The following is a 25,864-nucleotide window of genomic DNA, read 5'->3' as shown; positions in this document are numbered from 1 at the left end:
TTTATTTGCCTTGGTAATGCATAGTTCCTTGAATATTAACTTTGTGAATGTGTGGATATTCATATGGAGCTAACAATATCAACATTTTGTTCTGTTCAAACTTAGGTCACTCGTTTACGCAGTTCAACCAAGATCGTGGAGAACGCTTCAGCTCAAGCAGGGCATTCATTACCCCTGTGATTCAAGAACGGGATAATCTTCGCGTAACTCTGAGGAGTGTTGCTACAAAAGTAAGCCTGAGTCTAGGGTTTATGGCACTGTTATTTTATTTCTGTGGCATCCAGCTTCGCCTTTGTCATGGTGGTTGCCAGAAAAACGGTTTCACCAATGTCGATCATTGTTTTGACATTTGATTTTTTTTTTGTTCTAGTGCATGACAACAGCTAGGTCAATAGCATAATAATCGGTGCACTTCCACAGGAGGATTAAAGAAATTGAAGCAACCAACAAAGCAGTTAGATATACAGGTCATGGGCACAAAATTAAGCAAAGGAGTGCGAAAGCACATTTAGACAAAAACTGGTACGACAGATTCGCGTAAAATTCTTGAGCATATACTTTTATAAGATGTGGTGTTGAAGTATAACACTACCAAGTGTGTAATCATACAGAAGAGCGCTCCACTTCCTGCTGAACGACACAGTTTTCTTTTCCCGAGTATTAAGCAACAAACCATATTGTTTTCAACAAGGTACTGACTACATCAACATAGTCGTCTAACATATGACTGTCTTCAAAACGTTTGACACTACGAAATATTTTGATGTCGCCATCAAACTGCAAGGTATCACAGTTCTGAATGTATAGACCGCTTCACTGTTCGCAAACAAACGACGCAAACCGGAATACTTGCGCGGTATAAATCCAGTTAACGCGCACTGGCGCACACTGGCGGCACGAAATCGTATATAACGCCATGTTACAGAGATCGATAATTTCAATATTAACGCATTTGTGTGGAGTGGTGCCTAACGTGCCAAACGTGCGCCGTAATCTCAGCACACGGCACACCGTACGTAACGTCACACGCGGAAGAAGCAACTCTAAGCTGCTTGTAACCTGCCACACAATTACCTGCGACCTCCGTCAGTTCGTACCCGCCACATTGGGATCAGTAGCCGTAATGCGCTACGAACTGATCAACCGAGGCCACAAATCCTAAACTAATGGCCTTATAGATATTGGGAAACTTACACGCCGAATCTTAGAAGTGCTAAACATAAACCTCATAAAGTCATCCTCATAAAGTCTCCAACATAAAGTCTCCGAACGGCTGTATTTACCTCTAAATCACCACTTTAGTGGCTAAAGCCCGAATCCCATAACAAGCGACACGCGGCAGATACACGCGTGAAGCGACAAAATCGACGTCACCGCCGCCACACGAGCGTCAAAAAAGCTTTGTCGCGGCTCAATATTTCTGCATCTACTCCCAGTAGATATTTGTAGCATGTTGCCGAGTTCGTTGCCTGTTGTTTGACAAAACCAGCTAGATTTGACGGCGTGAAACAAAAACTGAACCCGTGGGCAAGGGAAAGGTTGGAGAGGGCAACCAACAAAAGTAGCAGACGAAGAAGTGGTCGGGGCGTTGGGAACTTCAACCGCAGCGCCACTGCGTTACGGCGAATATTACATAGCACATTCATTACAAGTTCTCCTCGTTTTGACGAATGAAATACTATTTTTGGTATATTTATGGCAGTTTACAACTTAGCTCGAATAAAATAAGCATTGCTCCTCCAAAAACATCATTTCTCGGCGACGAAATGTCGCTGCTCAAATGGACCGGGAAGTCGCGCCATGACCATACGCGACTGCGACAAATTCTGCAGCGCGTCGCTTGTCGCTTGTTATGGGGTCCGCGCTTAACGCGATCAGCTTTCGACAGTTGGCGGTATGTGAGAAACTGGATCCCCAATGTCAAGTGCGCACAGCAAATATATCTAAAACCGGGCTGCAGTGAACACCGGGTGTCGATCTACACATCCTGCCCAACGGCGTGTTCAGGATATTAGATTTACCGTAGTCGCCTAAAGACAAGTGGTTTCAGTTTCCAAGAGAATCACAGTGCACGCTTCCTCCCAGGTACGGTTCGACGGACAACGAGCTATAGGAGTTGAATATGTCAAAGGTGGACTTCCGCGTTATGCAAAGGCAAGGCGTGAAGTGATCTTGTGCGCTGGAGCCATTGGTACTCCTCAGCTTCTTATGCTATCAGGTATCGGACCAACAGATGAGCTTCAAAGGTTCGAGGTACGTTATGCGGACTTTACGAAATCGATCAAGTGTACCTGTGTGTGTGTGTGTTTCGGTACTTAAAATCCCAGTACAGACACCATATAAATGTTATAAAGGAGAATAACCCGTAGGTATTACGAGTAGATAGTACAGTATAGTATCGAAGCATACTTCTTCCACATATGGCTGTAAAGAATCAACGACTGATCCCCCATAAACAAGGCGCAGCACAACTTGTGTTCAGCACCGTACCGTAGGCCCTGCGCATTCTCTGGTGGAAAAGGAGCCTGTCGTTCCAAGTTCAGGAACTCCAGGATGAAGCCTGTATATCTGTTGATAGTCGTGCGTGTAGCGAACGCCAGCTCAGGCTCGCGAAGGTCCCAATCGCGGTGGTGCTCACTTGTGAAAGCAACCAACATCATTTTTAGACCTTCATAACGAACCCTGAGAGTCGGGAAAAAACACACTAAACATTTTTAGGTTCCGGTTAGGACGTTCGGTAATGTTGGCTTGAGGGTGATGCGGGGAAGATTTCTTCTGCTGAATGCCTAAGACGGCGCAAAAATCTGAAAACGCCTTACTTGTAAAGAAGGTCGCATTATCAGTAATCAGCTGAGCGGGAAACCCGAAATGGCAAAATGTATAGCCTTTCCCATATTTTCCGGAAGGTCAGTGTCCTGAGAGGAAACAGCTCAACCCATTTCGTGAAATTATCAGTAACCACAAACACTGGTTACCTCTAGGAGTACGGGGTTTTGCAAATAGAGGAGGAAGCGGGTGCCAACCGTTGTACGGGAGAGGGAACAGCGGCACGAGCGAGTCTGTTGATAATTGCGATTAAAACCATTGAAGACGTTGGTGACGGGTCTATGAGTGTCCCTTCCTTGCGTAACATTATTTGGTGCCGAAACCAGGGAGACCCCCGACTGGAAGGAACACCGCGGTACATGGTCCGGTACACCCGCCTCCATATGAACATTTCGCAGGAGGCCCGCGGCATCCTTCGTGCTGCTGGCACACGGGTCATCAACAAACTGGAAGCCCTTTCGACCACAAGTGATCCAACCCTTAGTGAAATCGAAGACAACGTACATTTACTCGAACAGAAGGCTCAGCAGTTAACAGAGCTGGACGATGCATTTGACGAAGAGTTCACTATCGCTGCGCGTCAGGACGCCTTATCGAGAGCTCGTCGTACAACAATGCGGAATTCAGCTGCCAGTCCATCTGCTCCGCAAGAAACCTCCGGCAACTCGTCGGGAAGCGGTCAGCCCCCAACCCAGTATTCGAACGATGACCCTTCCAAAATTGCACCAGCCGACGTTCGGAGGCACATTAGAGTATTGGCGGGGATTCTGGAACCATTTTAGGAAAACGAATCATCACTGCGCAAGTTTACCCACGATTGAAAAGTTTAAGTATTTGCTCTCATTCCTATCTGGTTCAGCCAGGTGTGCTATATATATCGTGCTATATATAGTGGATCAGTAACTCAGAGGCCAACTATGACATCGCAATCACAACGTTACAGAACCGATTCGGAAGACAAGGGGTTCTCGTGCACACTCATATCGGCCAGCTTCTAAACTTAGATCAGGTTACAACTGCCAAATATGTTGAGAAGCTGCGGGAACTCTACGATACAGGTCTGGGTGCCTGCATATCTTAGGTGTCCCACAATCCCAATACGTCGTCGTGCTACATCGTGTCACGATGCGTTGCCTCCCAGAGGGGCTTGCCGTCGAATTCCGTCAAAGGCAGATAGAACAAGCTCAAGCTGAATCCTCTTCTCGGACATCGCAACCCAGCGAGCAGCTTCACGACGAACGAAGTAAGGCGGTCACACGCATGATGACGTTTCTTCATACCACACTGAAAGCCGTGAGGACTGCAAGCTCGCACAACGGCGGGCCCACCAACGTGAATACTCGTCTGATCTGCCACAGAGACCAGGACTTCCGACGGCATTATCTTTAGCCGCACGGGCTACAAATCATCGATTACGAAATTGCCCATTGTGCCACAGCGCCAGCCACGGAACACAAGAGTGGCACGCTAGAGTTCCCTCGTCTGAAAAGCGCAGACACTCCTGTCCAAACGCCGTTGTTTCAAATGTGTGAAATACAATCACACTGAGCGGGAATGCCGCTCGTACCGATCACTAACCTGCTCGATCTGCGGGGCTCATCATCTCTCCTTGCTGTGCAAAATCCAACGCGGGTCCTCTGAACGTTCGTCCACACCGTCCGACAGTCCTCAAACATCGAACGCACCTATCACAAAGGCAACGTGCATGCGACCGGCCACGCACGTCGTTTTGCAAACGGCCCGTGATTGGTGTATTGGACCTATTGGCAGTCTCCTCGTTCGTGTTCTTTTTGACACAGGGAGTCGTCGGACTTACATGCGACAACATCTAGCCAGAAAACTTGAATGCCCCACACTCAGAACGGAAGACATCACATATAGACATTTGGCCGCAGTAAGGCTCCTACAGGGTACTGTTGCCATCTAGTAGCCTTGCGCCTAACAAGCCAGTACGCGCCTGTTCCCATTACAGTAGAGGCGCTCGAAGTACCTCAAGTGTGCTCCCTCACAAACCACGCCTTCTACTCTGCCAATCTAGAGGATTCACGAGCTGTGGGATTTGATGCGGCCGATGCATTGCCTATCGACGAGCACGATGACGCCGAGATTGCCGTACTCATCGGTTCCGACATTTACTGGTCGATGGTGTCCGGGAGCATTCAGCGGCCGACGTCAAGGCTCAGCGCAGTAGAGACAAGTGGTAAGTTCGGGTAAGTGATTCAGTGGTCATAGGCCCACTCCACTCTAGCGTGCTCATCAGTGGTCGAAGCATTCTCGGTAGCATGTACACCAATCGAACCTCATCTCAGTCCTGCGGACATGTTAACAATGGACGCTATCGGAAACACCGATGAACCCTACGGTCTGGATCCTGCATTGGAACAGCCTGAAGAACACGTTACCAAAATAGGGAAGCGGTATCGAGTACCCCTTGTTATCAAGTACTCGGAATACTTTCTTGAGGGTCACGCAGAACGGGTAACTGCTGATCCTCACGTATAAGAAAACATTTACTGCTTCCCGCATCACGCAGTGATACGTATGGAAGTAATGACTACTAAGGTTCGTGTAGTTTTCGATGTGTCATCCCACGTGCACGGCGAGGTATTACAGGATCAAGTACTACACAAAGGGCCTAACCTGAATGCTGACTACATGGGGCATGGGGCTGCGCAAATGGTCGTCAAACTCTTCCAACTTGAACAAACAATTCCTCGAAGAGGGGATGACATACGATCGCGTGTCAACCGAGCCAGCAGTGAGAGTTATGGGACTCTTTTGGCACCGGCCCACAGACGACATAATCTTCAATATCGACAGCGTCATCGTATACCTCTCGAATCAATGTACCACAAAGTGAACTGTCATTTCACGCGCTAGCTCGCATATTCGATCCCCACGGGTACTTGACGCCCTTCACAGTACGCGGTCGCTTGCTATTCCAATCTCTGTGGCGTCTAGGACAGAGCTAGGCCAACTTGTTGAAGCTCGGGAGGAAGCTGACTGGGCAGCATGATGTTCTGAGGTGCCTGTCCTCAATACTATGCGGCTTTCTTGTCATTTGGCATCATCGTGCGACATCACGAGTCCGTCTACTGAGCTTCACGCCTTTGCTGCCGCAAGTCTGCGCGCCTATGAGGCGTCGCTATACATCTGTGCCCCAGGGCAGAACGGGCTGCGGACCTCCAATTTGCTCGTTAGCAAGAGCCGGGTAGCTCCGCTTAATCACGTCTCCCTCCCACGCCTCGGACTTATCGCATGCTTGGTCGCAGCAAGACTTGTTGCTCGCATCGAGCAGATCCCTTTGCTCACGAGCTTGCCCACCCATCTCTGGACTGACTCCACTATCGTGCTGCAGTGGCTCACAAGTACACCCTCGCAAAGGCGAACATTTGTCCAGACCATGTAGCCGGGATTCGACGTCTCACCACCGCCAGACATGGCATCATTGCCAGGGACAGAACAACACAGCTGATATGGTCACTCGCGGCATCGCCGCTCATCGTCTGGACAACGACTCCCTCTGGTGGCACGGTCCGCAATGGCTTATCATGCCGGCCGAAGAGTGGCCAACCGATGTCCCACGACGGGTCTTTTCCGAAACTCAAGAGACTGACGACACATCGTCCAATACAGTGCGCAGCGGGCCTTCAGGCCCATCGACTTCTGTTTCCGACCTGGACCGCTACGCAACCCTCACTCGCGTCCTACGGGTTTCCGCATGGGTATACCGATTCATAGCGAATTCTCAGCATCCGATGCCTCTCACCTTCAGGACCCCTGACAGCGTATGAATGAATTCAACAAGGCCAATTCATATTGGATTCTTCAATCGCAAGCCGCTTCGGCTTGCGATTGACACATGATTGGCACACCCAACAACCCAGTAAATCCAACACATAACAAACAGCAGTGGTTTCCATGTTACAGCGGGAGTTGGATCAGATATTTCGTAGACTCAGTCTACAACATGCAGACGTTAGTACAGAACAAGTTTTTTTTTTTTTTTTTGCAGATTCCTGTCCGTGCCAACCTCCCAGTAGGTCGAAACCTTCAAGATCATCACATTACTGGTGGCGTGGCAGCAACGATGGAAGAAAACGCAGGAATAGATGCGAGAAATTTATCCATGGCGTCGGACTACTTTATTAGCAGATCTGGTGTGTTCCCCCCTATATTTACAATGTGACCATTTTAAGAGCTAAATCGGAGTATCATTTCACAACTTTTTTGATGCCGGGCGTACTTAGGGAACCGAACATGGTGAGGTAGTAGTCCAGAAATATGTGAAGATGTGATTTTTTTTAACGGCTACATTTAATTCCGGTATGAAGTTCTAGTCCACGGCCATGAGCAAGAAATCGATGATTCTGTGACAAATGATAAATGTCGAGACTTCTCCTCAACTGTCGTATCGTAAATATCTAGGCAGTATCGGTACTGGTTGATGAAAAAACATTAATGTGGTCTGCTGGAAACCACCGTTATAGGCCAATGAAGCCCCCGTTTTGTTTTCGTGTGTGACCTGTATTATTCCGCTGCCCCAGTGCTTGCTGTAACGTATCATGTGTTACGTGTAATGTAACATTTTTATATTAAAATGGGGATATATTTTTCTGCGAAGACAGTAGGCGTTTCAGTGCGATATACGAGGGGTGTTGAAGTCAAACCGGGACTTTTCATTTTTCGCAAAGGTAAAATGAACTTACAGGCGAGAAATTAGTTTTATTTTTCAACGTAATCTCCAGCTGCACTAATGCACTTGTCCCAGCGTTTCACGAGGGCTTGCATGCCAGCATCGTCGAAATCCTTACCGGCGCGTAGTAGCCATGATCGGACCGCATTCTTGACCTCGTCGTCGCAGCTGAAGTGGCGGCCCCCACGGAACGCCTTCAATGGCCTGAAGAGATTGAAATCGCTGCTGGCGAAGCCTGGACTGTAAGGGGGATGTGACAGCAACTCCCAGCCAAGTTCCTGTAAGGTTCGTGTCGTGAGATGCGTGGTATGCGGGCGTAGGAAGAGGACTTCTTTGGTGATGAGGCCCGGCCGCTTTTGCTTCAGCGCCTTATGCACATCCCTGACAACCCGGCAGTAATATGCGCTATTGATGGTGGTACCACTGGGCAGAAAATAAACATGAACAACGCCAGCCTTGTCCCAGAAAACCGTGGCCATGACCTTACCCCCAGACGGTGTGCTTCGGAACTTCTTGGGAGCTGGCAGGTTCGGATGCTTCCAGTGTTTTGATGCGCGTTTAGACTCAGGAGTGAAGTGGTGCACCTACGTTTCATCGCACGTGATGATCCGATCAAGGAATATGTCCTTTAGTGTCGAAACATTACCTTAGCTCTTGTGTGATTTCCAGTCTTCTCTGCCGGTCAAACACGGAGAGCTGCATCGGGACCCAACGGGCACTAACTTTTCGAAACTGGAGGTGTTCATGAATGATAGTGTTCAACGTTCCCACAGAAAGTCTTTCGAGCCAGTTGGAGACATGTTATCCGTCCGTCCTTGAGGATCAGGCGCTCCACAACTTGGATGTTCTCAAGAACTCTGACACTGGGCTCTGAGCCGCCCCGGCCGGGATCGTCCTGCACTGATGTACGGTCATCTCGGAACCGTTTGCACCACTCAAACGCTTTGCTGCGGCTAAATGTATCGTGGCCCTACTGAGCCTGAAGTCTTCTGTGAATTTCAGATGACTTTACGCCTTCATTCACGAGAAACTGCATGACAATTCGCTGTTCGATGTGCGCGCTCACCTCGTTGTCGGCCATCTTGTCCAGCACGTGTCTTCTGTTTTGCACAAACCTCCACGTGGTAAACGCAGAGGCCTGTCGCGTGTGAACTTGACGAAAAAGGTGTAGTGCGAGCCATTTGTAAACTCAGGAGACACAAAGTCCCGGTTTGAGTTGAACACCCCTCGTAAAAGTACAAGACACGAAACCGACTGAGTGGATACCATGCACAACACCTAACACTGTGAAGTCTTTGAGGCGGCTAGGTTCTAATGTCACCACTGACGCCGGTAACCGATGTTTCCTTCGTGACTACCCGCGTGCTTCGATGGAAATATCCACGCATTTCCCCAGGGGTTCTACCAGGACATGCACAACCTCCATCTCCCTACTGTCTGTGCTGTCTCATTCGGTCACTCCATCTGTGCACCACCTATAGTAACAGTTCTTTTACGGCGTCTACACGTACAGAGAGACAATGATGAACACGAAAGCGCCGGATATACTCATGATATAGATGGTGGTGGCGAGGGTAGTTCTGAATGAGCTCTCCTCTCGTGTGAGCTCATATAACAGAACTGCATGTACCGCATAGAACGCAGCTAGCCAACCATCATCCAGAATGACATCGTTGTCTCTCCTCACTGGTTGAAAACGGGAGGCGTACGCGTTTTTATGACACTTATGAAGTTACGTTAATTGTTATACAAAAGCACATTAAAGCTAATTAGAGGTGACAGCTGTATCACTCTGTGCAGTGGCAGGCCTTCACCGTGCTGTGTGGTGAAGTTCTGTTTTAGGAATGTGGGAACGTGACGGTGGCGAACACGCTCAGAAGCAACCGTCACGAATGACCATACATTAATCTTTGTCTCGAGTTGTTGAACATAGGATATGAACAGTTTCTTGTGTCAATTTAGATTGATCTTGATTGATAGAAGGATGCATACACTCCTGATTTTCAACATTATCAGGAAACAGAAGGATATCAATTTAGTGAGCACATTTCTAGGAACTAACAGGTAGCGCTCTTCGTCGCATAAATCGTTCTAGGCCAACCAACATTCAGAACCATGTCGTTGTGTCTTCCGATTGAAAAGGAAAGTTGATACATAAAAAGGTGTGCGTCTCCTCTCTCAGCTTATCGGGATGGTGATTGGCATACTGCGTGCTATGCGGTTAAGAGCGTCCCCTGTTGTCCCTAAAAATCTGCTCTCTACACATCATTCTGACTGACGCTTCTGAGCGTGCTATGCGGTGAATTACTGTTTTTTGACGGGTATACGTGAATACGCGGGAGAATACGTCTTTCAAGTCGACGCGGGGTACGGTGGCATCCAGGAAAGCCAAGCGACACGAAAACTGTCATTTTCGTTACTCAAGCTGTCAATCCGACATTACGAGTTCATAAACGACTTCATAAACGCTGATCTCAAGGTTGAAGGCCATAACGAAACCTATCTCAACCTTCTGGTCAGCTCCTCTCGTGTGTGGCACGCGTTTGAAGTTAACTCTCAACAGTCTGTCGTCCTGCTGAGAGCACATGTCACGTTTGCGTTTCAGAAGTGTGAAGTTATGAGTTGGTTCATGTACACAGCACTACAGGATACAACTTGGGATTATCTGTGCTAATGTGGAGGACTCCGCTGTGCAGTGGCGTCAGGAGTATGCGTCACCATGTGAGGGAAGTCTTTTCCGTTTCCCCAATAATGAATTTCTATACATATCAGGCGATAAACGATAAGTAAAATCACGTGCTAACAAGAGGTCTCCGTTTTTGTAGTATAGTATAATAGTTTGTAGTATTGTAGTTTTGATGGGTAGTTTTTGTTCGTCGCATCACCCGATGCGGACCGCTCCCTCCGCACCCCTACAATGAAGTCACTGTCTTTGTTGAGGTATTAAGGGCATCAGCTACAAATGCCTCAGTTCGTGGCTAATAAATGGCACGGTGCTTTGAGAAATAGGATGCCCTCAAACTCTTTTGGCCTTTTTGGACACCACAGGACTTTCATAGGACTCACTATTTCATACCCCACATCCCCACCAGTAATGGGGTAGAGTATCGCCCCTGCCGACGAAGGCCCAGCCAGCCAGCCAGCCAACCGCTCCCATTCATCAAAATAAAGTTGTTGTTGGAGTGGTTCCGGTTACGAGCAATCGGAGCGTTGTCAGCTCTATCACGTGAGAAAGAATGCCGAACGTGAACCCAAGCAAAGAACGGTACTGCGGATTTCGCCAACTTCGGAGTCGACGCTTCCACAAAGGAGAGAACGCGCAGTTTCCATGCAGGTAGAGGCTTCGGCAACGAGCACCGGCTGTCCGTTCCGCATCTAACAACGGTTGTTGGGAGCCAGCGAGGATGCACTTCGAAAACACTTTCACCTTGTAAACCGACGTCTGCTGTTTCAGTGTCCCCTCAGCGACGTATTCACGAAACAACCTAGCGGTATAGTAGCTCGACTACTACCTACCACGAATTTTAGAGTTAGGTCTACCCACGTTCTGATTCATGCAAAATGGGTGTTTTAATGCCGCCACAATTTGCCGGTTCCTCTCGTGTGTTTCGTACGTCCATGAAGCCGGTCTGGAGGCGAGCAAAGTCCAGGTCAAATTCTAATGACTTCAATGCAACTGCTTGCAGGTCCGCTAACCGTTAACGCTGGTGTGGAAATCCAAGCCTTCTTCAAAAGTGCCTTGGCCACGCCAGAAAATGATCGTCCAGACACCCAGGCATTCCTGGTGTCACTTTCTCCTGCAACGGCAGAGGCTGAACTGGGATCGAGAGCGTTGGGCATCAGGCAAGACGTAAGCAGACACATACGAAAACTGGCCCTCACCAACGCAAATGACATATTCTCAAAGGAGATGGTGATTGTCGGACGCCGAGTTGTCCTTGTTGGTATTAGTCGTCTAGGGGGAGTCACGAGTGAAACCCAACTGCGATCGGGTGGAACTTTTGTGTAAGATTGTCAGATTCTCAGCAAGGGTCTCGTGCTGTTTGACCCTTCTTTAATACATTGCAGAACAGGGTTCAAAAGGAAGGATACAAAGAATCTGAAAAAGCATTCGAGTTCCAGCGAAAATAGATCACAAAACAGAACACGAACTGCACAGTACAATGCTAAATTGAATTATGTCGTGTGTCTCCCTGTTTCCTGAAGCCCAAGGAAATGTGACATTCTTCGCTTCTATGCACCAGCTTCCTTGCATTCTGGTGTTACGTCCAACCTGGGTATCCTTTTATCTCTGAACCTTTGTGTGTTGTCTCCAAATTCTGTCTCTGCCACTGTACCCGAACATCACGCAAATACTGTTACTCGATGTGTTAGGAAAACAAAACTAATGAGAAGCCTGCAAGCAAACTGCTGCACTGTAGACAGGGTAACATTCCCTTCGGTCTGAGGAACACAGCACCAAAAAACAAAACAACGCGGATGTCGAAAACCGCCCTGGTCCGAAACACAGTACCTGAGAAACACTCATGTCATTTCGTTTCCAGATATATGTCGTCAGTCAGGGTAATAATGGTAGGCAAATATTGTCAGATGGGATCAGCGTCGTCATCATTGCAATTATCATCGTCATGGTTATCCATACCATATCTTCATCCATACCATGCGCTTGTCTTGACATCCATGCTATCACACTAAAACATATCACACCTTTTGAGTGTAAAGTTGGAGTTCGATAACTCACACAAAATTCGGTGTAAAGTCAGTATGGTGTAAGAATGTGCACCCTTTAGAAGGGTGTAAACTGAAATATTTTTTACACCCCTTGTGGCGCAAAATTGGTGTTTGATAACTTACACCAGTCCTGGTGTAAAAGCAGTGGGGTGTAAGAGATTACACCCTTTAGATGCATGGGCCGATGGTGATCTGTGCTTCAACTGCAAGGACGGGTACAGCCATCAGAGGAAGCTGTGTTGCATAGCAGCATTATGCGTGCATCCACCCACAACCATGCGTCTGGCGGAAACAAAATGCTCGCATGCATTTTGAATATATTAATTTATTCCTGACTATTCAGGCATGGACACAAAATTTAAACAGAGACTGTCTGACTAGACATCACACTTGTACGCTTGTACAAGAACCATGGGTCATTTTGTCATCAAAAATCACTTTGAATGAGCTAAAAGTTAAACGCTGCAGTCAGCTGGGATATGTTCATATTGATGCGTATTAATATGCACGTTAAAGCGCGATCCATTGTCACAATAAAATGTGTCACTACTGGTATGCTATTGTTTCACATTTTTGTCTCAGCACCACACGCAGTAACATTATTAGTAAGCTGTATGACTCACTCCTTTCATTGTATCCGCAAGCGGCCCTGTATGGTGTCTTGTAACATTGTAATCAATTTGAGAAACTGCAATGCACAGCTTACAGGAGTGCTGAAAACTGAATGCAATTTATTTTAGTACTCTTTCTTTCTCTTCTTCTGTTCTTAGCATGAACTTTTACAGCTATAATGATACTTTATTTATTTCCATTTTAAGCCAGCAGTTCGCTGTCATTACCTAATTACACTCTGTAAGCACCCAGAGCAAAGAAATCTCATAAATGAATGAGTAGTGGTGTACAGGTTCGGTCAAAAACTTGCGAGCAGTGCCAAATGAAAATGGAAACCGGAAATGAGTACATTCACTCAGGGGTGGATGGCTGACAATGTGCATCGAAAACAGCCTTATCGCATGTGATAACAGCCACTGGCACCCCTCTGATCAAGTGGACGTCCCTGTTTCGCAGGATGTCGCTCCGCAGAGGGTTGACGCCGCTCGTGCGTGTCCCAAACTTTTGTCTCAGCCGGTACACCATTTTTACACCAAGATAGGTGTTGCTATTTTGACTGCGGGGTGTAAACTGTACAGTACACCATCTTTGCACCTTGATAGGTGTTCTGCTTTTGGCTGTAGGGTGTAAATTGCAAAATACACGCCTTCAGCGCCTAAATGGGCGTAAATGGACCATTTCCGACAACGCGTATGCGCATGCCCAGCCCTTGAGTACCCCTTCATTGAGTGGAAAACATGGCTATGGACGCACCTGCGGAAGACTGTCACGTTCATTGTGCGGAGATAATCGGTTTCAAGGTTACGTGGACGTTCAGGTCTGGTAATGAGTACAGTGCGCTTTCACTCTTTCCGCATTCTTCTTCAAATGTTCCCTTGCTACATTCTCACGCAACGTGCCAGTCCGAAAAGAGCATCACCATTATTGGGGGGAAAGACACGACGTTCGACATTCAGTCGCCAGGAGCGACGCGAATAAGGAAGTGGCCCATTCTTAGTGTCTAAGAAAACTCGCGTTATATGGAGGCTTCGTTTTCTGGACAACACGCTTTTAGCTATCGACTAGTCAACACTCCTCCTTAATTCGACTCCCTGCCTCTAAACCTATTAAGAAATATTCATCGATCAATCAGCAGTAGAGAAACAAGAGAAAGAGCGACGGGTCAGAATATACAGGGAGGGTGCTGTAAAGGGCCACTCACACTATCGCGCGTGACGCGGTACGTGCTTGACGCACAGGCTTCCGCTCCTCAGAGTAAGGAATTTACGGGGAGAAACCTGCGAAAAAATCGTGGTTACCTAGCATTCTGTAACAAAATAAATACGAGCACGCAAACTTCCGTCTTCATGCGGGGGGAGGTTGTGATGTAGGGCGAAGGTGCGGCCAGCCTGCTGTGAATTGGTGCAGTGGTGCTCGGTGCACCAAGAGCTTGGAGAACAGGGGGGGGGGTGAAAGAGGGAGGAAGAGATGATGGTGGCACAGGAGAGGGAGGGGCGTGCTAACCCTCTTGCTCTGGGATGTGTCCTCTCGGACTACCCACCATAGAGAACATGCGAGCATCCCTCAGCAGCCTTCATTGGGGCGCTCCCGGCACCACGGTAACCGCTAGGACTATTGGCGAAGTTACCCCATGTCGTCAAAAAAAAATACGACCGCGCAAACTTTTGTTTTCATGCATTTCTTCTGCGCAATACCGATGTAAAACGGCAGTCTGCGAATGGTTGTGTGCAGCTTCCGTCTAGGGGTGCTAGCGACGCTGGCAACGTGGAAACCGAAACAAACTCATGTCAGCTAAGGCACCTATGTGGATGCTACATTCAGTAATCCCCAGACCGCCGTATTTACAGCGGTATAAGCGGCATAGGAAGTGCATGAAAACAAAAGTTTGCGTGGTCGTATTTATTTTGTTACGCACTGTCTAGTAACCAGGATATTGTCGCACGTTTTTCTGGCGCAAATTATTCACTGTGTGGTAGCGGAAGTCTGTCTGTCAAGTAGGTATAGCGACATGCGCGAAAATGTGACTGACGTTTTAGGTCTCCAACCCTGTATTTATTTAGTACAGTTTTATCTATCAAGCTTTACCTTCCTCAGTATATCGATACGTCGCATGGTTATGTGTTTCAGGTGTACGACGCGTACTTCAGACCAAACAGAGACAAGTTTTGCTTCATGATCGTTCCCATAGTCCTGAGGCCAGCATCCAGAGGTAGCGTTACTCTGAGAAGCGCAAATTATGAGGATTCACCTGTCGTAGACCCAAGATACTTTTCCCATCCTGACGACATACGTGCTGCTGTTGAAGGTATGCTATCAAGGCTTTTCTCGACGCTGTCCAACGCCATTAGCTGATGCCATCTATGCTCGATATGTCCAGTTCTTGACGTGGTATGTCTTTCCTTCCAGTTACGGTGGCACTTTTAACGAGAGTAGCCACCCCTTAATGCAAGCCCTCATCGCATAACATGCTGAATGGCAGCCCTTGCACATAATAATGCCGATATCGCTTCTGCCTTGTGGAAGCCGCGGACATACGCCTTTTTGTGAAAGATGATGTAACTGCATAGGTGTCACTAAAGGGCGTACGCGAACCGCATTCAAGGAATCAGGGAGAGACTGATTTAACTCTGGTTGGTTCGGAGCATATTATCCGGTGCAGTTCCGGTTTAAGAGTCTTTGAGCGCCTATTGTTCACAGGCAGCTACTCGAAGCAGCATGGTTTCTTTCTTAAAAACCGTCTCAGATTATTAGCGGAAGCAGACGACATACGGACTTAGTGCGTGTCACGTCGCTTAAAATGGGTGGGTAGTATAATGAGATTGAATGAGTTTACACTGCAATTTTCAGTTTTCACTAAAGGTACATGGTGTCCCTCGTTTCGCTCACTTTCTCACGAGGGCATATAATATTCTTGAAGTTTCAGAAGATCTGTGCAACCCGCATTATCGCAACATCGTGCTTTTCCGATGTATCAACGGGTTAGTTTTTGAGTGCATGTAGCTTCACATGGACTAGACGTGTTGTTATTTGACTTAAAAGGCATACACTATAAGGCAACATACCATCACGAATCCTCATATGAGTAAAGCTGATCCTCAGGCTCAAATGATCGATGTTTTCCACTCCTCCAAAAAGAGCTCAGCACACATGTGTTGACAGGCCGCTCAGGCACACGAATGGGCACAGTGATGTGAAACTTAGCAGCGGCTTTGTGCAGAGACAAGTCAGGAGAGATTGTCTAGTAAACTGCTTCCCTGTCCATCTTCTGTCCCAAGTAGCGAACATTTGAAACACAGCGTTTCCGGTCTTTGTGAAGCAGCCTTGATGTATTTTGCTGAAACCCACCTTTCGGTGGAAATGGATTAAACTAAATTAAATTTGAATGGAATTTTAAAAAGTTCATTTTCTGATTATTATTAACTGGCTTCAGGCCAGTGAATGGCAACCACGTGGAACGATCCCTTTCGTTTTGGTGTAGAATAGTAACACTCGCACATGACGACGGTACATATCTTACGAAATGTTGTGCCAGTTTTTCATCAGAATTGTGAATCTAAAGCAGCACTGGCCTCGTAGGTGCCAAAGAAGCAATGAAGGTTCTCTACACGCCACCTATGCGGGCACTTGGGGTGAAGCCTTGGAACCTCACCATGCCCGGTTGCGAAGGACATGAATTGTGGAGCGATCCGTACATCGCGTGCCTTTCGATGCATTTAACGGAGACTGCCTGGCATTTTGTAGGCACATGTGCTATGGGGAATGGAACCGATGCAGTTGTCGACGCCAGGCTTAGGTAAGAGAGAGTGAAATACTATGACATTGCAGGCATTCTTTGTCTTGTTATAACTCACTGAATGAGACCGCCGAGATTGTTGCGAACCTTCGAAGCTCAGCTACGCCGATTTTCGAGTGTTATAGAATGGAATGGCACTCACACGATGTGTTCATAAGGGAACACTGAATTATGTGTGCAAAATAGTTATCCCAAACTCCTCGCGGTTTTTCGAAAGAGTGAATTTTTAGTTTCACTGACATTCCGTCTTGTGGCCAAAAACCCTGTTCAAACCCTGTGTCGACGACACATTCGTGGTCTGCCCGGGCTCCGGCTTGGCATGACATTTGGCTTGGTTTCTTCCGTCAAGCCGGCCGGTTTCTTCTGCCGAGCCGTCTGCTGCGCAGATTGACATTGGGGAAGTGATGCACAGTTCGCTATTAGGGAGCCAGTATATTTGTGGACTTCACTGAACTCACGAGGAACGTGACTTTTGCTTCCTTCAACTGCAAAGTATTTGCTAGGACAGTACAAACTTCCTGGTGTGTTTCGTGTTCTGTGCTGCGTGCCGAGAATGCGTGAGCGTTTTGCTCCCGTCTGCAAGAACACTTCAGCAAGCAGTTCCAATGTCTCAAACCACAACTTTCCGAAAGGCGAAAGAAAAAGCTATTGACTGCAACAATCGGTTACAACTCCGACTGGGTGCCACCTTCGAAAGCAGCGATTTGATCTGTTCATTTCGCTCATACGAATGTTACAGAAGCAATGCGAAAGTTGTTTCACACGAAGCCGAAGATATCTCATCTGGGATGCTGTGCCAACCTTATCCGCAGCAGGGGCAGGACTAGGCATCAGATAAAGGTAAGACGCGTAATGTTGGACAAGTCAGTCATGCGGTGCAAATGTCATCACATAGAAAAGAAAAGTATACTATCTGTCAGTTACTGCTTCATCCTTTAGAGATTAGGCCTCAGCGGGTGTATTCTCAGTACAGATTTGGAATTGCCTTATTTTGTTAAATGATTTCGCAGGCATTCTGGCACCACCGAGAAGCTTGCACTACACGTCTCAACTATCACCCGAGCAGCACAATGTACTGAAAGTCGAGTGCAATAGGGGTGGACGGCATGTGTCTTACCAATGCTCATTAGTTTCACAAGTCTGTTCAAGGCCTTCCACCCACCCGTCCACGCCTATTGCACTCGACTTTCAGTACACTGTGCTGCCTGGGCACCGTCTGGGTTTCAAGCTGAATGATGTCACCAGTGCCAACCAGACGCCCCTTCAAAGTTCATCTGTTTTTGTTGACGGAACTGTGACACCTGGTACTGAGACATTTCATTTTCTGATGAATCAAGTGCATTGCATCACTTGTGCTTGACTTCTTGTGTTCGTATACCCTTGCTGTTGCTCGCTAGCTTAAAGCAACCATGCCTGGGGTGTTTGTGTCCTTACTTCAGCGATTTCAGAGTACATTTAAGCAATATCATCGTGTCATATGCACGGCAGCACATCTTGTGTATTTTGAGTAAGATATAAATTAAAATGTTGGCTCAGCAGTTGTATTTTGGTCACAAATAAGGTGTTCTTCCAGAGCCCCCAAGCAGTTCAAGCAGGTTCATGTGTGCAACAGCACATACCTTTTCTCAGTTTTCAGTAAGGTAAATCGAAATCTTCCAATTGATGTATTTCTTTCATAAATTATGTTTTTCGAGAAGTTTCAGGATTACATTCAAACCGCATCATGTGTGCAACAGTACATTATTTTTCTCAGGTGAAGTATGGTAAATCTGTCCGCTGTTGTGTTCTGGCATCGCAGTAGAAGCTTGTGTTGCATTCAAATGGTATCGTGTATACAAAAACTTGTTTTATGCCTTTCTGTAGCTGCTGTACTAATATTGTGAGTACAGAGACATTCCTGCAGAACATATCGGAGCATCTTGTGTGCTATTGTTAGTATGATCTGCAGCAGTACATTGATAATTTTAGTCACACATTGACTTCAGCTAACATTTACATTCTCACTTCCAGGTAAACCTGTCACGGAAATGCCCTACCCCTTGGTATGCTTAGTTCAAGATTGTACCGAAACAATCCACCTGGAGCATTATTTTTCAATTGGCAGTGGCATTACTATCACAACACACCACACACTGCATGTCTAAGGTGCGTGTAGAATGCATCAAACCTATTCTCAGGTACAGGCGAGCTGGTATGCAATTACAACATGAAACAACTCACACAGAGATCGTAAAGTCATGCCTTTTCCTCCGCGCCTCGGGTTTCATGTTGTTATCCTCACACGCAGTTAATTTCGCCTGTGGTGTGCAGCATGATCAAAAGCACATATTGTTTTTGGTCACATGACACGGGACATAAATACAGTAAAACTTTCCTATGTTGGACACCCGCGGTGCAGCCTAAGCGTTGCCTACTTATAGAGGTGTCCGAGTTACAGAATATGAGGGAAACAAAAATTGGAAAAGATCATAGCTGAGTTGCCAGAAATGCCCCGTTTCTTCAATTTATGGTCCTTAGTGGTGCCTGGTGGTGGTGCCGGGTAGTGGTACCTGGTGGTAGTGGTACAGCTTGGGACAAAAGTTTACGGAACACGGGGTTGTCACATTTCTCCATTTGAGCGACACCCTAGCAGCAAACAGAGGTGGACGCACACATTGAGAGATGGACAGAGATGGACATCGATGGACAGAATAGCCGAACACCCGTTTCTTATTCAATATCTTCTTGATATGTAGCAGGGGGTCGCTCACATGAAGAAATACGCCAGTGCCGTGTTCCATAAACTTTTGTCCCAAGCTGTACCTCTACCCACTCTTCACTGACTATTACTTATTTTGGTATATTCAATTCCGTTCAGATTCCACTCAATGCCATTAGCTCTGGAGCTTTTCGAGCAATGAGGGCTTTTCTCTGAAGCGTCAGCCCGCTTTTCATTGCTTTGGTGCAGTGCGCGTTCAAAGGCTCTATACAAACCGAAGACAAGTGCTCACACAAAGAATGACAATGTAGACTGACAGCACTTGTTTTTGGACTCGAAAAACTAAAACAACAAAATGCTGACACCAGTATAGGGGAAAAAAGTCAAGGCCACTGGCTCATTTTAGGTCTTTTTGGTGCAAAGATGGGCCGAGATTCGGGCAATTTGGCCAGGGTTTTGTCCGACTTAGCAGGAAAAACCCTGTCCTACTTTCGAGATAGGGAGGTGTCCGACATAGAGAATTTCGTCCCCATGTAGTTTCAATGGCAGCCTGCCCGTGCAATGAGATCTTGTCTGACATGGGGAGTTGTCCGAGGTAGGGAGGTGTCCGACTTTCGAGGTTTTACTGTACTATACAGCATTCTACATCATGTAATCTAATTGTTGTTCACGTTTGGATATTCTAACCATGGAATTTACCCTGCATGCACTCTAGAGCCCTGCGTGGATGAGTTTTTTGGCATCCGCATCCGACCCGCATCCGCGCAACCGTTACCGCATCCGATCCGCATCCGCAGCACACACAACGGTTTACATCCGCATCCGATCCGCTGACCAAAACGCACCATCCGCATCCGATCCGCAAAATCCGCACGTTTCGAAGGACGCGTAAAGACCGCCGGAAGCATATGTTGGTATAATTTCGGATGCCTCCATGCTGTCACGGAACGACTCACGACGTCAAGCAAAGGTAAACATTTCAACAAACGCGTTACGGAGAGCCTTCTGTAACGCGTGGAACGCTACCTCGTCGGTGCTAGCGCGGTTCGAGACGCCAGAATGCCTTCTCTCCCGTCTTGGCCGTGCATGGTCAAAGGTGAACCCGAGCATTCGCTCGCTGTCGCAGCGCAATACAAATAAATTGCTGTTGGAAAAATTATAGCACGCGGTATATCCGCATCCGATCCGCTAACGATCCGCTGCTTTCGTATCCGCATCCGATCCGCATCCGACCTCGCGCCATCCGCATCCGATCCGCACACCGCAGAAAGTTCTGAATTTTCATCCGAATCCGCAAGCATCTTGCGGATATCCGCGGATATCCGCTTCCATCCGCGGATGGTGCAGGGCTCTACACTATACCATGTCCAAACACGAACAACTGCTAGACAGCAGCATGTACTGTTGCCGTATAGCACTTATGGCTTGCGTCCTGTGATCGGAAACGGTGGTATCTTTTTCTGCTACAACCAGTAAACTACAGTAAAGATTCGAAGTACTGTGTCATACCATAAAGCACTGTGGGAAATGGCAGTTTGAAAAACTGGAGAAGACTGTCATTAGAACGGGGGACATGTTCTATGGTGAAATTTTTTACAGTGTGTGCTATACCACGCAATGCACTGCAGGCCCACCACAGTATGGTAACGCTCTGAATACTGATTTGCTCAAAAAAGGAACATGTGCGTTTCTTGTACGAACTTCCCCTTATGCAAAGTAGTAGCAAAATGTTTTCAGCCAAATGGGAGGGAAAGGACATCATTCTGGAGTCTCGTTGACCTACAATGTGTGGTGTGTGAAGGTCATTTTGAAGAGTGTAGTTGGTACAAGACTGTGTTCCCACATTCTTGGCAGTGTTGACTAATAACCATAATAAAGTAGAGAGTACAGTTCTTGCTTAATATATTTGTGTCATAGCAAAGTATGTAGAGGTAGAACTGTCTCAACATGCAGGTGCAAAAACTGCTTTTTGTGCCTAAAATATGACAAATAGTTGTCTGTTCAACACCACTGATCATGTGCCGGCCTCCACGACATGTCTGTGACATTCCAAAGTGATTAACATGTCCCATAGATGTGTGCAATGCTGAAGATGGCTGTGTACCATCTATGGATTCTTGTTTGAAGTACTGTGTGATTTGCTAACAATGCCTGGCTTGCTGTACCTTCACAATTCTACATAAAAATATGTGAAGTTTCCGGAAGGAAACATCATGAAGGTCCAAAACGAAACACCCTGAGACGAGGGATAGGAAGGGACATACACAATGTCTCAAAATGGTGTGTGTATGTTCCTTCTTGTATCTCCTCTTCAGGTCTCGCCATCATGGACACTATCACCAGCTCGCTTACTGTTGAACAGTTCTTTCAACGATAAAGGCCACTTTCATGAACTGGATGGTAGCCAACATGCTGTCAATAAAAAGAATAATGGAAGGAGCTCAATATTATCCTTAGGCTGTGCGTGGTCATTGTTTTCTGACAAATGGTGACTTCGAATTTCAGGACAGTGCCTGCAGTGGTAGCATTCTTGTGTTCTCACCCTTGACGCCCATTGTGTGTCATCGGTCACCTGTAATCTGCTAACATGCGCATAGCTAAAACAAAGTATATTTGTATTTCTTTGAATACAGGGTGGTACAGCACATTGTTTTTTTTACGTGTTCTTTGGAAAATATAAATAAAAAAAATTATCTACTCTGCAAGTCTCCTGTCAGCTCTACAGAGCAGCTTCCAATTTCACTAGAAGCCTCGTGTGAAACCTAGACCAAAATAGTGTTGAAGGTCCATATAGGTCACAGATAGACAGATAGATAGATATTATTATTATTGATTATTATTTTTATTATTATTGTTGGATGCTATTACGTGCCATATATTTATAATCACCTACCTCCAGAGATTGTAACAGTAAGTACAAAATCACAGCTAAAGCGTCTGTTAAAAAATACTATTACTGTTAAAGTTGTAATTTACTGTGCCGTTTCCCTCTGTATTTTTCTTCTCCATGACCTCCGTTTAGCACCTTTTCCCGTTATCTTGTGGGTATTGACGCGTACCGCTGCTGACTCCAGTCCCTGCTCACACGCTCCCTCGGGCTTAGGCAGGACTGTTATTATTATTTAACTAGACACAAGTATAAATAAACATTGAATTGAATTAAATTATTATTATTATTATTATTATTATTATTATTATTATTATTATTATTATTATTATTATTATTATTATTATTTATTATTAGATCCTAGGACAGGCTTAGGTTCTGGTTGGTAGCAACGCAATTGAACCTTGTTAAAAATTGGTGCAGGAGGTGACCAACATAACTAAATACACCAACTGACTCTCACAGATTTTGTGGTGTTATACTTTTGAAACAACATTAATATGCCGCAGTGGTATTTTCTCCTTTGTTCCTTTTAACCTAGAAATATTAGGTCTTCGGTATCACCAACCTTAGTTGCTGAGCATGCAGTTATTTACGTTGAGCGCTGCAGTTTCATGCGCTGCAAGCTGCAGCTGCGCTGCAAGCTCGGGCTTCCCCAATTTGGTAAGGGTCTTTCAGCTTTGACAGGCCAAGGCAGCTTTGTGGACAAGGAAAACATTTGGACTCTGTGTATTTTGCTGCACCGTACAACCGTTTTGTAAGTGCACCGTACAAGGCAGAGGGCAGCATCAACCATTTCCACCAAGGTTATTAAATTTGTGATAAAGTATATATAGCTTTCGTCACTGACTAATTTGGTGGCAGAGTTACTTGAGTAGCAGTTGTGCAATTTCAAGCACATGTTTAAAAAATTAGGGTTTGGGAAGTGCTACCTGGTTGAACATGTGGAGTAGACAATATAATAATTGGGGGTTTACGTCGCGAGACAACTGAGTGTGGAACATACAGCGCAGTGTAATGTTCCTTAATCTGGCAATGTTAGCATGGTTCAAGTAGTGGGAAATGTTGCACTACCCTTAATAATATCTGTATGGCCCAGCAAATCAGGATACATATACCCTGATCTGAAGACACTATGCCTAACTCAAAAGCACTATGAGACCGACCCGTACGTGTTTATTTGCGAAACTATTACGCATGAAATATGGCCTGTGTGGTATAGAACAATGCACACCCTGAAGTAAACATGTAAAAAATACGTACACTGAAAAAAATATCGGGCTCTTTTTATAGAAAAAGCTCTGAAAAAAAAAACGCCCAGAGCGATCTGTTTATTTTACAGAATATCTGTTCATAGTATTTACAGAAACCTTGTGAAAATTACAGAAGACTTAGTAAAAGTACAGAATATCCGTACTTTTTGATTACAGAGCAATCCGTTGTATTTTATTGTATTTTACAGAATTTCTGTTCAGTGCATTTACAGAAGCACTGTGCAGATTACAGAAAACTTGGTAAAAGTACAGAATATCCGTACTTTTTTTATAACAGAGCGTTTCCGCGTGGACAGACTTACAGGGCTTCCCAGTTCTGGTGAAACCCCCGTATTAAATGCCCATGGGGTATTGATTGTTTTCTTTCTCCATATATATGTACACATATCGCATTGTACCTGTGTACATGTATGTGAAAGAAAGCAATCGCCATGGATATTTAATACAGAGGTTTCAGCAGCCAGAACCGGAAAGCTCTGTAAGTATTCTGGCCACACGGAAGTTCTCTGTGGAGGTTCATATAGTCAATGGAGAACCTGAGGAGTGGAGGTTGTAAGGGTCACTGAGAGACCGTTTTTGCCCTTCGCCATTGCTGCGTGCCTGGGATGCTGTACACCAAAACATTCAAGCCACCGATCCAAACATGTGTGACCTTGTAGCATGCTTTGATGCAAAACATGTGATATGCTGTACACAAAATCGAGCTGTCAGATTACACATAGACCAAGACTATTATCTTTGCGACATGCTATTAAGTGAGGATACATTTTGCCCCAGAACAATGAGCACGTTAGACCGCTTTCCGTAAGTAGAGCTCACATTGGGAATGCCATGGGTTTTGTGGGTGTAGGCCGGGTACGGGACATGCATAAAGCGTTCGGGAGCAGCCCGGGCGAGTAAGTCATGGAGAAAGTCTAGCTTATGACGGGCTGCGCATTCACAGAGTGGTCATCGCTCGGGCAGATAACTCAAAGAAAGTAGTCTTGGACCAGGCCTGGGCATGAAAATTCGGCATGGGCAACAGCAACCACGAAAAAAAGTTTCAGCTGCAGTTTTTAAATTCGGAGAACTTCCCGTGCTTGCACACATAAACAGTCATGCACCTGTGACCGAAAAGACAAAGTACAGACAAGTTTATTGTAGTCTTTCTGTGCCGACAGGGAACAGTAAAGTTCACTGGGTCACAGTTGTGGCCCGGTAAGTACAACTGTAGCACTGTCACTGAAAGTTAGGGTGCATCTAAAGGGGGTGGTCCCGCCATCGTATAAGGGTCGTTTCGCGATAGCACCAAGTGGGCTTTCACCTCCGTTTTAATCTCGGAGGGATGAGCGTTCTCCACCGGCAGTCGATATTGACCCTCACGGTTAGGAAATGCAACACCGCTAGGACAAACAGAAGAATTGGGCGGACTGTCCTATGTCAGAAGACACATGCTAAAGCAACACTGGATCAGACAGAGAGAAAAGTGTTCGAACAACAACATCAAATTTACTTATAACAACTAGTCATGTAAACAGATGCAACAGTTACAATTTAACCCGTCAACTAACAGATAAATCTGGTGCAAGCTTCCGATAATAGGTAAAGTTTGTAGGAGAACAAGTGAAAGTCTTAGCTGTCGGATGGATGATGGCAGACGTGGATTGGTTGAACTTCAGGAAGTTGGCTTGCGATGCGATGGCCGAGTCCGAATTGGGTGAAGGCACAACACTTCACTTCACTTCACATAGGAAATATACACTTAGGACGATAGCTGCAATCTGGCGGGAAAACGGAACTGGTCCTGGCTCGTACGTTCGGGGTTACATATCTGGCTGCCTCTCCACACAAAGACCACTATCCTTTTTATTCCCTCCTGTTCTTTTATTTTCTCTTTCTTTAAATCCCTCTCCCCTGACTTGTTCTGCTCGACCCTGAATACTAAAAAAAAAACATATACATACTTCTAATGGCTTTTAGCCCTTAGAGTTGTTTTTCCCCCTGTCCTTGGCATTTCCTGTTCATCTATGACCTCTTAATTGGAGACAGGTGCTTCTCCAGTTTGTTGCAGAAAACACGGCTCCCGTCGTCTAGACAGATGGGGAAGTAAAATACCTTCATGTATTCGCTCACAGATTTTCGGTATTGTGTACAAAACAGCTATGCGGAAGCGCGTCCCTTTCATTCAACCCTTCAACGAGACAAAGTACTTAAGCCGTGCCAGCGTGACCAAAGCACAGCGGGGTGGACCTAGACAAAGCCAGGTGTGACCCTGAGGCCTGCCCAGGTGTCTTGCGGGTTGGGGAAGACTGTTGGGAGAGGCGAAGTGAGACGGTCATCTTGGTTTTGTTACATTACCCCCTCCCGA

At 46.3% G+C, this 25,864-nt stretch overlaps 1 protein-coding gene across 3 annotated transcripts in view; it reads left to right on the top strand.

Annotated features, from left to right (window-relative positions):
* The window catches only part of LOC135376141 (glucose dehydrogenase [FAD, quinone]-like), a 110,785-nt gene that overhangs the window by 72,149 nt on the left and 12,772 nt on the right, over positions 1-25,864 (top strand). For all 3 annotated transcript variants that reach the window (XM_064608719.1, XM_064608718.1, XM_064608717.1), the window contains 6 exons: positions 106-230; positions 2,086-2,253; positions 6,842-6,986; positions 11,209-11,372; positions 14,993-15,170; positions 16,442-16,658. In XM_064608719.1, coding sequence (XP_064464789.1) covers positions 106-230; positions 2,086-2,253; positions 6,842-6,986; positions 11,209-11,372; positions 14,993-15,170; positions 16,442-16,658 — 997 coding nt within the window. The remainder of the gene's footprint in view (positions 1-105; positions 231-2,085; positions 2,254-6,841; positions 6,987-11,208; positions 11,373-14,992; positions 15,171-16,441; positions 16,659-25,864) is intronic.

The sequence above is a fragment of the Ornithodoros turicata genome, unplaced genomic scaffold, assembly GCF_037126465.1.
Source record: "Ornithodoros turicata isolate Travis unplaced genomic scaffold, ASM3712646v1 ctg00001046.1, whole genome shotgun sequence".
Lineage (NCBI taxonomy): Eukaryota > Metazoa > Arthropoda > Arachnida > Ixodida > Argasidae > Ornithodoros > Ornithodoros turicata.
The sequence above is the reverse complement of the archived record's forward strand: the minus strand, read 5'-3'. Positions and strand labels throughout refer to the sequence as shown.